Source organism: Thermobia domestica, chromosome 8, assembly GCF_964235325.1.
Source record: "Thermobia domestica chromosome 8, izTheDome1.hap1.1, whole genome shotgun sequence".
In the NCBI taxonomy this organism is placed as follows: Eukaryota; Metazoa; Arthropoda; class Insecta; order Zygentoma; family Lepismatidae; genus Thermobia; species Thermobia domestica.
This window is the reverse complement of record NC_137461.1, coordinates 284,836,483-284,849,042: the sequence shown is the minus strand read 5'-3', so window position 1 is coordinate 284,849,042 and position 12,560 is coordinate 284,836,483. Positions and strand designations below refer to the sequence as shown.

The following is a 12,560-nucleotide window of genomic DNA, read 5'->3' as shown; positions in this document are numbered from 1 at the left end:
GGTATCTGCATTCCGTGATAACTGGAGATGAGTCATGGGTGTACAGGTACGACCCAGAAACAAAACAACAATCGTCTCAATGTAAGCATCCCGATTCTCCAAGGCCGAAGAAAGCGCGGCAGGTGCGAAGCAAAATCAAGGTGTTGCTGACTGTTTTCTTCGATGCCCGTGGAATTGTGCATCACGAGTACGTCCGGAAGGACAAACAGTGACAAAGGAGTACTATCAAGATGTTCTCAGGCGACTCCGTGACGCAGTCCGGCGCAAAAGACCAGACATGTGGACAGCGAAGAACTGGCACGTCCATCATGACAACGCCCCAGCACATTCATCCCAATGGATCCACACGTTCTTAGCCAAACATGGAATTACAACCGTTCGCCAATCTCCCTACTCTCCAGACCTGGATCCTTGTGACTTCTGGTTGTTTCCAAAATTGAAGACGCCTCTGAAGGGATCCCGTTTTGAGAGTAGAGAAGACATAATGCGGAACACGACGACGGAGCTGAACAACATTCCAAAAGAAGACTTCCAGCGGTGTTTCCAGCAGTGGAAGGATCGGTGGGCTAAGTGTGTGGAAGCACAAGGGGCCTACTTTGAAGGGGATTAGGGTCCCAAATCTGTCAGGTATTCGCAACTATTTTTCTGGCCAAAGGTCGGATACTTTTTAGACAGCCCTCGTATATGCACCTCTAAGGCGCACACAAGTGATAAAAACTGACTCGAGTAAAGTATCTCTTTACAGTACATTAAGTAGAAAGTTCATTAAATATGAAAGAAACTGGTTGCATAAAATATTAATAAATAGATCAAGATATTTAGAATATTTAATGTATAGTAAATAATATACATTATACACAATTAATGTAAAACAATGATTGAAACTAACAATAAAGCATAATTACACAAAAAATAAAGCATAATGTGGGTTGCTCTACTAATAACAGAGGAACGACGACGCCTTCGAATCCAAAATAGAGTATGAATTGTCTCCTAATTTTTATATACGTTTTTTTTTCTTTTAAAAAAAATTGTCTTATTCAGTGGCGAATCTAGCCCCGGGCTTCAGTTTTTTGAGCGACAAAAATAACTGAAACTATTATTTGTATATTTTTGAAAGTTTATGGTAAGTGTTGCTTTTGAATCTTTATTGGAAAACTTTTAAACATTAGATATAGTTTTAGTTGCAATTTTTGTGTTATGCAATGTGTAAAACAATATTTGAGATTCACAACGTTAACGTCCAACGTAGCCATGATATCTATCGGGAGAAAGTTAAGTTACAAACTTCTGCAGGACCCATGAAAAATTGTAAATTCACGATCAGTGGCGTATTTACGATTTTGTTTCGGGGGAACTTTGCTAACTTTCGGGGAGGGGAATTTGCCTGAAAATGTGAAAATTCTGCAAGATATTCCATATACTTTACTATAGTAAGTAAGATTTCGGGGGGGCATAAGCCCGGAAGGCCTCCCTAAATACGCCACTGTTCACGATATATCTATCATAGTCTGGATTCTGTCTGCTTCCTCCAGTTTTAACCGTCTAGATCCGCCACTGGTCCTATTTGTACCTTTTTCTTACAACATGAGAACCATCGTTCTGATATTTGCTGTAGTAATAGTATTGAAGGTAACAATATCTCTGAACGAGAATTATTCTGTTCATGTGACGGCAGAATTGAATTGTGTTTCTTGTATATGTTTTAAAGCTATATACGATGGTGCTTCACTTCTAGCACCATGAAGTGATACATAGTAAATCGTTTACGTTAGTACCTATTATTCCAAATATAGACAATATTATTTTTAAAAAGAACTATAATTGTGACACAAATCCCATCAGCTGTTTCAGAAAAAGAAGTACAAATCGTTTTCACAGTTGTGGTTTTCTCATTGTGTACATATAACACAGGTTATATGAACCAAACTAACAAACTGCTTAATCGAAGCAAAAATTTTGATGATTGGTTGCTACTTCCAAAGTACTATAGTTGCCGATGCAATAGTATCTTAAAAATTGATCTTTTTCGAACATGCCTACACAAGATTTGAAAAGCCATATCTCAAATCTTAATTTTAAATTTTCATACCTTGTAAGAATGGCGTCGATTTCTGTTTAACTTTTGAGGGAGCTCATTGCGGTTTGTCAGATATAATCTAACACGACATCAAGGATGATTTTAATACGTAAATTTCAGAGGGGTGGGCCCTCAGTCTACCCAGGACTTACACCAATGTCTTGTAAAGGGGAGGGGTGAGTTAAAACTTGGTAACCTGCCTTAACCGCTTCCCGGATTAACCCGAGTTATTTCGTTTTACTAACTGGGTCAGTTCTGGTCGAATTTTCTTCCGAAACGTGACTATGTGGTACACGAAATATTTCGCAATAAAACACGAAAGCACAATCGACGAAACAAAGTGCGAATTTACTCGTCCTGTTCCAAATTGAAGCAAATGCGGAAATCTTAACTCGGGTTGCTCCGCCAGGACCTGGTTACTTCGGATAAAGTGGACCGGGAAGTGGTTAAGTACACCCCTCTCTATCAGAAATTTCTATGATATCAAAATTCGTAATGAATGTACAATTATTGTTTGGATTAATTGATTCGGTATGCAAACGTAGAATAAAAAAGAGAAAGAAAGAAACAAGAAAATAAGCGAAATACAATGTAGTTGTTGTAATAGTCTACTTCTGTAAACTTAAACAATACTAATTGTTAAATGTAATACGCAGTAATGTGAGAAAATAATGAAGTTATTATTATTGTTAAGTTTTCTGCCAGTTGGCAGGTCCTGGAACTAATTAACTCTTTGATTGAAAAAATAATGAAGTTAAGGCAGTGGTTTCCAAATTTTCTGCGGAGAGTCAACCTTTGAAATTAATGTTTCCCATACGACGTTCCTACACTACTAAAAATACCAATTTTCTTATATTTTTTACATAAAAAAATATTTATGTAAAACCGTTTCTTATGCAAGTTCTTATGCGCCAACGAAAACATTGAATAAAATACAATTTTAAGAATGTAACCAAAATATTAAGAAAAAGTACTAGTTAAAAATTTGATGGTATAATTTGATAAGAAAATAATAATTTAAATTACTAATTTATATTATTTTAAATGAAAAAAATACAAATTAGAATAGCATTAGATAACTGAATAATAATAAATTAATGTTATAGATTGATATACTATATAGGGCTTATAGCCGAAAAATGATTTCGCGACTCATGATGTTCAGCCAAATAGTCAAAGTATTGACTTATATAAATTTTCCCTTATACGAATCATATATCCATGATTAGACAAACAATTTAGATTTACCTTTCTGGGCTTTCGGCATCTAAGGCCAATTAGCCCGTCATGTTTTGAGGGATGACGTTCCTCGACAAGCACACAACCCGGGGAAAGGGAAGGAAGAAAGGATTAGGGATGCACACGAGACAATATTTCTGGCTGTCTCGTCTCGAAAATGTGCTATAAAAGTGATGTCTCGACTCGAATTTTGGCAGGAAAGTCCTGTCTCGACTCGTCTCGTGCACATCCCTAGAAAGGTTTCGGGGAAGAAGGAAGCGGTCTGTGACTTATAAGTGTGGTATCAGCCCGGCATTTGCCTGATGTAAATGAGGAAAACCTCTCATATATGTATGAACATAACCTTAGGACGACACGGTGGCTCAGTGGTAGAGGGTTTACTTATGATGCCGCAAGGTCCCTGGTTCGGTCCCCGGCCAAGTAAGTTTCTAGTGTATAATATCGTATCCTTGGGTTTTCTCTGGGTACTTCCACTTTATCATTCCACCAATTCCCTCATCATTATTCACTTGCCTTAATCATCCGTCTCCCTTAGCCTAACGTTCATAATCGTGGGACGTTAAACTCAAAGATTTACGAACACAATCTTGTTGCCACTTACCTGGTAAAGGCCTGCCTGTTAAGTTTCAGTGAAAATTCTCCCCCTGCACCGCTGCGATAGTAATCAAAAGCAGACCGTGGTAGCACTTTGCGAGCATACATCTCAAAATCCATCACGGTCACAAACTCACTTCCAGTCGCCATATTTATTCAGCACTTAACAATACACTATTATAGCTGCACTTACACAGAAGGCACAGTAATATAGTCCCTACTACTTGGACGAGTCGCTTTAGCAAATCCAATTTGCTTACTGACTGGGATTTCAGTGCTGGGGTTATGTATGGAAGCAAAGTGCAAATGTTATCACTCGGTCAATAGATATTGTGTCCATGCACAACGGATAAACAAATCATTTAGTGCAACCAATTCCACGACAGCTGATCATTTCCTCTAAATAGTACGAATTTATAAATTGTGTTTTGTTTGTTGTGTTGTAAAAAATTATCTGATTAACATGTATTTTATTCCATATATTATTCTTAAACTTGTATTTTATTTATAGATAAACCCGTAAAGTTCCAAGAATTACGTAAGCAGATTGTTATGTAATCTTACTCGTATTAAGTAATTCGAAACTATGATCTACTGCTAGTAGCCAATGCATTACAACATTAAAATGTAATACTGCGAAATTGTTGTTATCGCGGCTCCAGCTATGTCATTTCTTAATACGTATCAGATTACTTGGCTAATTTTCTGTGTTCCAAAACTTCCGTATACAAACTAATTTAGTTTCATCTGTGCTTCTTTTCCATAAAAGGAATGCGTTTCTCTTCTCGATACACTCTTTAAAGAAAGCTTTTCGTTCTCCCTTTTGTTAAAAGAACGAATTTGTTTCATTAGTGACATTTCACCTAGCGGAAACGATGGTTCAGTGGTAAAGGATTGATCTCGGTGCCAGGTGCTAGCGGTTCCTGGTTCGATCTCAGGCTGTTTAATTTTGTGGTAGACAATATTGTATCCGTGGATTTTCTCGAGATTCTCCCACATTCTCATTTCATTATAATTATTTCTAATTATTTCATACTCTTTCTTTTTATCATGTACTTGTATGGTTTCTCATGAATTCATCAATCAGAAACTTACTTTTACTCGTTAATTAACAAATGTAAAATTACATATATATCACATTTATATAAGTCACCGATTTCTCCTTTGTAACTAGCTAGCTAAACCTGAAACAGAAATTACACTTTCTGCATCAGCGTAATGCTTCAATAATTTGTTGATTACGTCTCGGTTTTCCCTACTTAATTCAACAATTTAGAAATTTTAGATGTATGTTACAGTTTCTTCACTTTTCTCCGTTTCACTGAAGGGTCTCTTCCGTAGCTAAATAGTTAGCGTATGCGCCTTTGGCGTGAGAGACCCGGGTTCGAATCCCGGCGGGAGCTCATGTGGTTCCGATTCCACGTTAATCAGTGCGTCCCACCTCATATAACCTCGCTGCTGAACGGGACGTTAACCTCAAAACGAACTCAACTCGGTTTTAAGACGACACTTATATAAAGGTCCTCAGTTGTATTTATATCTAGACTAGGCTACTAAAACCACCGTAACATATTTTATATTACATTCAATATTTTCCTTTTTGTTATAGAACATAATTACTCAAATAAATACACACCTTCAAAGATTATGCTTGCAGCTTTTTATAAGATAGTTCCGGAATTACATATATTGATACTTTGTTGCTATGACAATGAATCTCTATATTTTTAACATAAAATGGCAACGTATATCAACAGCAAAGCAATTACAATTTTATATATATTTATCGTTTATATATATTTCTTCTTCCTTTTCTTAAATAGTTTGTGTATCAATTGAAAGTACATTCTGCCCAAAGATGTTGAAATACAAGTATAAAATAGAAGTAAAAATACAGGTATCGTTACATAATGTCGCCCGGAAAATGGGACTTTTTTTAATAAAAAAAAAGAAATCCTGGACCGTTGGATATCACATGTTGGTTATTTGAGTTTTCGAATGACCCTCGTATATGCACTAATTACAATTCATACAATCATATATCATATTTTACTTTTATATCAATATTATTTTCATATTTATCTTAGTTCTTATAATTAATTTCATTTTATACTATTCAACATTGACAATAGGAGTTACATTCAAATAACGTTATAAAAATTGTTTAATTTAAAGTCCTTTCGAGGCCATCGATACGTGTTACAAGTTGGAAGTTAACAAAATCTATGTCATTTTCTTTGGCAAAACTAAGAAGATTGTGAAAAGGATATTACTACGATGTTTGTATGATTGTTTTCTTAAATGAGAAAGGATCAAATGTATTATATATTCAAACAAAATGCAATTTATAAAATATCGACAATATCTAGAACAAAACACGATAATCAACATCATAACATAACTAACATAAATAAAGAAATGATCATATTAGGAATTAGCATAATTATCATAACTTTGCAAGGGAAATGAGTGAAAAGGATGGCAAGGAGTTGGAAGAAAGAAGAAACGAAAACGGAAAATATGTGATTTTGCTTTGGGTGCATACGTCGCCCCTATGCGAAAGAGACGCGGATTCATCTCAATGCACAAAGATGAGAGAACACGTAGGAAGGATGCAAACGCCGTTCGTATAGACAGCCAGCGAGACAGTGCTACACAGTGGGTTGCAAATATCGCGTAATGGGAACAACTATGAGATGGTTGAGTTGAGTTGATTTTGAGTTTAACGTCCCGTTCAGCAGCGAAGATATATGAGACGTGGACCTACTGATTAACGTGCAATCTGAACCACATGAGCTCCGAGCTCCGCCGGGAATCTAACTCGGGTCTCCCACGCCAAAGGCGCGTAGGCTAACTGGATGTTGGAAATGAAAATGTGTGTAGGCACTAGTAACACAAAAACAAAAATGTTACTATTAATGTTACGTTCTATGGGTATTTTCGTAGTGATAGAATGATAGCCATGCGTGGTGCTGATATTACTGTTGCTGTTTGTTACATCTATTGCATTCTACTATGCTATGAATTTTTGGTCCCATTACGCAATATATGCAATCCACTGCGTAGCACTGTCTCGCTAGCTGTCTATACCAACGGTGTTTGCATCCTTCCTACGTGTTCTCCCATCTTTGTGAATTGAGATGAATTCGCGTCTCTTTCGCATAGGGGTGACGTATGCACCCAAAGCAAAAACATGTATTTTCCGTTTTCGTTTCTTCTTTCTTCCTACTCCTTGCCACTCTTTTCACTCATTTTCGTACCACATTGTGACAATGTTATACAAGTGATTGGTCAATTTCCGGAAGTTCTGCTTTCTTCGCATGGGTGTGTTCTACCTCATCGCCTTGCGTTACCTATGAGTAGTATTTCGTACATTTAACTTTTTCCGACATCTCTTCTCGTTCTCGCTATATTCCACAATCTCATTTTGATCCCATTTTTATGCTCCTATTTGACCCTTTCATTGTGCTTGTTGGCCAATATTAAAAGAATACGGGCGCTTATTTTTTGATGTTCTCTATGTCTGCGCAAACTTATCACAATCGGCGTGTTACATCAGGGTACCCTGCCTTGTAAGTATAAGAAATGTGATTTGGAGTTCCTATATTATTTTTAGGTGTGTAAACTTGGGAGTAAAGTTATGTTTAATATAGGGTGACCAACCGTCCCGTAAAAACGGGATTGTCCCGTTTTTTCACTACGATTCCCGGTGTCCCGAAAACTTCTCCCGGGACGCCAAAATGTCCCGTATTTACGTACATTAGGTACAAAAAAACCTTTCGAATCGCTAAAATTTCCTAATTTATATTATTATTTTCTAAGCTATGTGATTATATTGGAATATGTCTAATTACTGAGCAACGTCATTACGACGTTTGCAATATTGGATGTGGTGGCTGCACTGTTTTCCCTCCTAAGCCTCCCCACTCCGCAGACGATACTGCAAGGGGCTGAAAGTCTTATGGAGAAAGAACAAATGTAACCTGCTTTTACTCTCTATTTCGGGCAGTGGAAGATTGAGGCGCTATCATCAGCACAGTACAGTGTTTCCGTGATTTGACTAAGATGTAACACACTACAAAACGGTTACAAAGGTATAGAACGATAAAAGTGAAAGTAAAAAGAAACCTAGATGTAAGTGAAATATTGTTTAAAAGTAACAAAATGCAAATAAAAGAAGTTGGAATCCGATGCTGAGAATAATTATAAATCCTGTCGGGGATAGATTTGAGCGCTCATATATTTTTAGTAATGTTTTCAAATATTTCATCTTTTGTTAACTGCTGATAGTTACTTATTATCTCATTAATTCCACAACCTTTTCAATAGGTTTTAAAACGAAAAAGTGTAAATTTGCCCTTTTTTTGTGAGAGAATAAAAAAAAACGGAGAGGCTAAAAAATATATTTTGGGGAGCAATCTATCCAGAAATAAAAGATGTCCCGTTTTTTCTAGTTAACGATTTGGTCACCCTAGTTTAATACGATCAAATTTATATGTAGAAGTTAATACTATTTGCAAAGTTTTAATGCTTCAGGAGCATGGTAGTCGTGTTTTAAAAGATAACGTAACGTAACTTAATCTAACTTAACCTAACAATTTTTAATTTTTTAAGTGCTTTTTTGTACGTTTGAAACTGGAAAGGCACCTCTAAAGTTAAATTTCTTATATACCGATATTATTGTAGTGTACATATTATGTAAATTATATTGTTAATCTTGAGAACTTCAAACCAAAGTCAAAATCCTGCGACAGCATGTTTTGAAGTAAAATTAAATTACTGAGTTTATCAGTTATGCCTTATAAATAATCTTATCTCCCTAATTAAGCTAAAGGATATCTACAGAACACCAAGGTCATGAGACTTTATTGTCAGTTGGATTACGTGTGTTAGTTTTTAGATTAGTTCTTGTCATTTTGTTATTTATTAATGTAAACTCTGTTGTCCACTAAAAGTATAATAACTGGACTTCTGTCAGTGCTTTTAAGTCTATTTTTTTTAAGTGCATGCTTTCAGTGTAGTGAACAGTTACGTAACAGTAGAGACAAATCTAACAGTATAATATGTAACACGTAACAGTTTTCGTTAAATATTTATTTAAAGATACAATATAGCCAGTTACTTAAAAATTGCAGAAAAAATCTTCATTTGGCGAAATGTAATAGAGAAAAAAAGTAATTGTGGTTCGAAATCTTCTAGTATCTGTAAAATGTCATCGATAAAAAGCTTTCATTTTAGAGACCGATTTTTCTATTGTGAAGATGTTAAATTGTCAACACTGCGCGAAGATTTAGAAAAATCTTTGAATATTGAAGTAGGAAGTGTAACGCCATTTTTTGTCTACAGTACTCGCCAAGTGAAGGAAAATATTAATGATTATTTGTCAGCTTTAGAAGAGGCGGGAATAAAGGATACAACGTTACTGGGATATGCATTGAAAGCAAATGGAAACCCACATTTAGTGAAGCTGATACGTTCACTTGGATGCAATGTTGCAGTCGCTGTTTCTGGATATGAAATACAAGTAGCATTGGATAGCGGATATTCTGGAGAAAATATCATTTACAATGGGAATGGGAAGAAAACGTAAGTATCAGTTTTTAAATAGTAAAAGCAAATTGGGATAGAAGGGTTCTGAAAAAAAAACTGGCTCAAAAAAGAGAGAAAACGAAACGAAATTTTTTGAATAGCTTTTTTGCCTGGATTTTTTTTTAACATTTCAAGTTTAGTGAAGGAATAACAGTATTTTTTACCTTCCTCTTTCTTTGTAACACGAAAAAAAAAATAAACTGGATTCTGAAAAAAAAAAATATGATCGATGATCAGAATGTAAGATTAGAAAGACTGCAGTGAAACGTGTAAGGATCATTCCATGTGAAATCAACCAAGCCCAAAAACTCAAGGTGTCAGATTTTGATAAACTTGGTGTACATGTAGGCCCCTATAAGAAATGATCATGCATCAAAGTGTAGCCCTGCACCCCCTGTAGTTTCGGAGTACATGGTGATAAAAAAAATGGACAAATTTGATGTTTTTTGTAGAATCTTGTTAGCTTCAATTGGTCATATCTCTCGTAAATATGAGCTACAGAAAAAATAATATACCATTTTGAAGAGGAAAGAATATTCTACAAGATATGTCAGGAACATTTATTTGAAAATCAAATATTTTCCGGGAAATTTTGGATCAGTGATATTTCATAGTAGTAGTTAGACTTACTAGGGATGATTCCATACCGGGACCAAGTACCTGGAGAAAACCTATATGTCTTCTGAAAGCCCTTGCCATGAGAAGTACAAAACCATTTTCAAATCACGGGCAAACCCGGAAACAACCTATATGAAGCCAGTTCGTTGGTGTTTGTGACCCTACGTATGGTATATTCGACAGAAATAAAAATGAATATTACAATGCATCAAACGTATGCTCCTGAGCCCCTCATATTCCTGTTTGGCTCACTTCTAGAACGTGACTCGGGTAAGGGTTTGATAATATCACTTTGCACCCAAACGTACCCATTTCGTCAGTGTTGCCAACGAATTGTAAATACAACGTAGCAGATGGTTTTTGTACCACTCCATGTATATCTATGAGAACGCGGCATAAACATCATTCGTCACTAGAGAAAATTTACTTAACACATATTCCTCCTCCAAGGACCCCAGTTTATCAGTATTGCCAACCAAGTATAAAAATCAGAAATTGTAAAATACTTTCCGTACGATAAGACGTTTATACACAAAGCTTTGCAGAAACATCACGCGAACTATACCAAAAAGATGTTGAGTGTGGCCGTCTCCCAACCATTGTAGGTTGTCAGTGTTGTTAACAAGTGTAAACATAACAATGTTGAAAATGGCGTGAATGTCATTGAACGAATATATGACAAAAGTGATAGAAGCAGGAATGGACAATTGAAAAGATAATGTCCATCTCCCAAGCACCTCAATGTGGCGGATATAATTAGACTTTGGCCCATACTAGGTTTGTAGTATGTTAGTGAACCCACAAGCACCCATGTTGTCATGTTTGCCAATGCGGTAGGCTTCATGCGAAAATCTTGTATGCTCGCATTGGTTGACAACACTGCCACACTGGGGTGGTGGGAGACTTGGACATACACTGTTTTTCATTGTCCAATGCTGCTTCTGTCACACTTGTCATACATTCTTTCAATGGCAGTCACGCCATTTTCAACATTGTGATATTTACACTTGTTGGCAACACTGACAACCTAAAATGGTTGGGAGACTGCCACACTCAACATCTTTTTGCTATAGTTCGCGTGATGTTTCTGCAAAGCTTTGTGTATAAACGTCTCATCGTACGGAAAGTGTTTTACAATTTCCGATTTTTATATTTGGTTGGCAACACCGATAAACTGGGGTCCTTGGAAGAGGAATATGTCCGAAGCATATTTTCTCTAGGGACGAACGTTTATATCCGTTTTCATGGGTATACATGGAGTGGTACAAAAACCATCTGCTACGTTGTATTTACAATTCGTTGGCAACACTGACGAAATAGGTACGTTTGGGTGCAAAGTGATATTATCAAACTCTTACCCGAGTCACGTTCTAGGAGTGAGCCAAACAGGAACATGATGGGCTCAGGGGCTTACGTGTGATGCATCGTAATATTCATTTTTATTTCTGTCGAATATACCATACATATGGTCACAAACACCAACAAATTGGCCCCATATAGAGTCAGTTTTCAGGATTGCCCGTGATTTGAAAACGGTTTCGTACTTCTCATGGCAAGAGCTTTCAGATTATATATACGTTTTCCCCAGTATTTGGTCCCGGTATAGTATCATCCCTAATTAGTGGAGTAAAATTGTCACTTAGAATTTATCCATAAACTAAAACTTCATTAAGTAATTTTTTAGAGTTTAAGAGGTTATATGTAAGAGGTTACATGGAACAAATTTATCTATCTATATACACAGCATTAATTAAGGCCGTTAAAATTTAAGCGGGTTGCCACGTTAGAAGAACTTGCAGCTGTCATAAAAAAAAAAATCTTGAAACCCTACCATATTTCACCATGTACACATAGTCTTGAAAGGGACATAAAACATTTTTTCCATCTTGCAAGTAGTTGAACAGTGTGCAACTTTCTGGGATGTCTTGCTTACTACCTGCTATCGTCCTCCCGCTGACATAAAGGAAAAACCAGTTTCGCCGCTTTCCGAAACAACGGATTCTTTTGGACAGGGAGGGGGAGTGCGCCAAAATACGCGTTTTTAATGAGGAAGTTCACTCTTTGTCCACTAGAGTGCAGTGCTGCATAGGTGGAAATGCCTTTCTTGCTTTCAAGTAGGCGCAGATCCAGGACCGACTTCTCGGAGGGGAGGGGGGCGGTGAGTTGTCATACTGTTACTTTTAAGGTCTCCAAACTTTGGAATGGGTTTTATTTATATATATAAAATAAGAAAGCTTCCTCTTCTGGGGGGGGGGCGATCGCCCCGATCGCCCCCCTGCTCTCAAGAAGTTGTAATATGTACACAGTAAATAGAAAGATTGGGTTTTAAGATTTTTTATGACAGCTACACGTTCTTGTAAAGTGACAAGAGCTCTTAAGACGTTATACCCAAGTGCGGCATTTTGGTCACACAGCGGAAACCCACATAGGGATGCATTCG

General features: G+C 36.6%; 2 protein-coding genes across 2 annotated transcripts in view; one reads left to right on the top strand and one right to left on the bottom strand.

The window, feature by feature from the left end:
- Positions 1-4,297, bottom strand: part of Hao (Hydroxyacid oxidase) — a 65,909-nt gene extending 61,612 nt beyond the window's left edge. Inside the window, exon 1 of the mRNA XM_081769887.1 lies at positions 3,921-4,297. Coding sequence (XP_081626013.1) covers positions 3,921-4,063 — 143 coding nt within the window. The 5' untranslated portion in view covers positions 4,064-4,297. The remainder of the gene's footprint in view (positions 1-3,920) is intronic.
- Positions 4,298-8,849: 4,552 nt separating this feature from the next.
- Positions 8,850-12,560, top strand: part of LOC145693657 (uncharacterized) — a 47,481-nt gene continuing 43,770 nt past the window's right edge. The window contains exon 1 of the mRNA XM_081769885.1: positions 8,850-9,499. Within this exon, the coding sequence (XP_081626011.1) occupies positions 9,123-9,499 (377 nt within the window). The 5' untranslated portion in view covers positions 8,850-9,122. The remainder of the gene's footprint in view (positions 9,500-12,560) is intronic.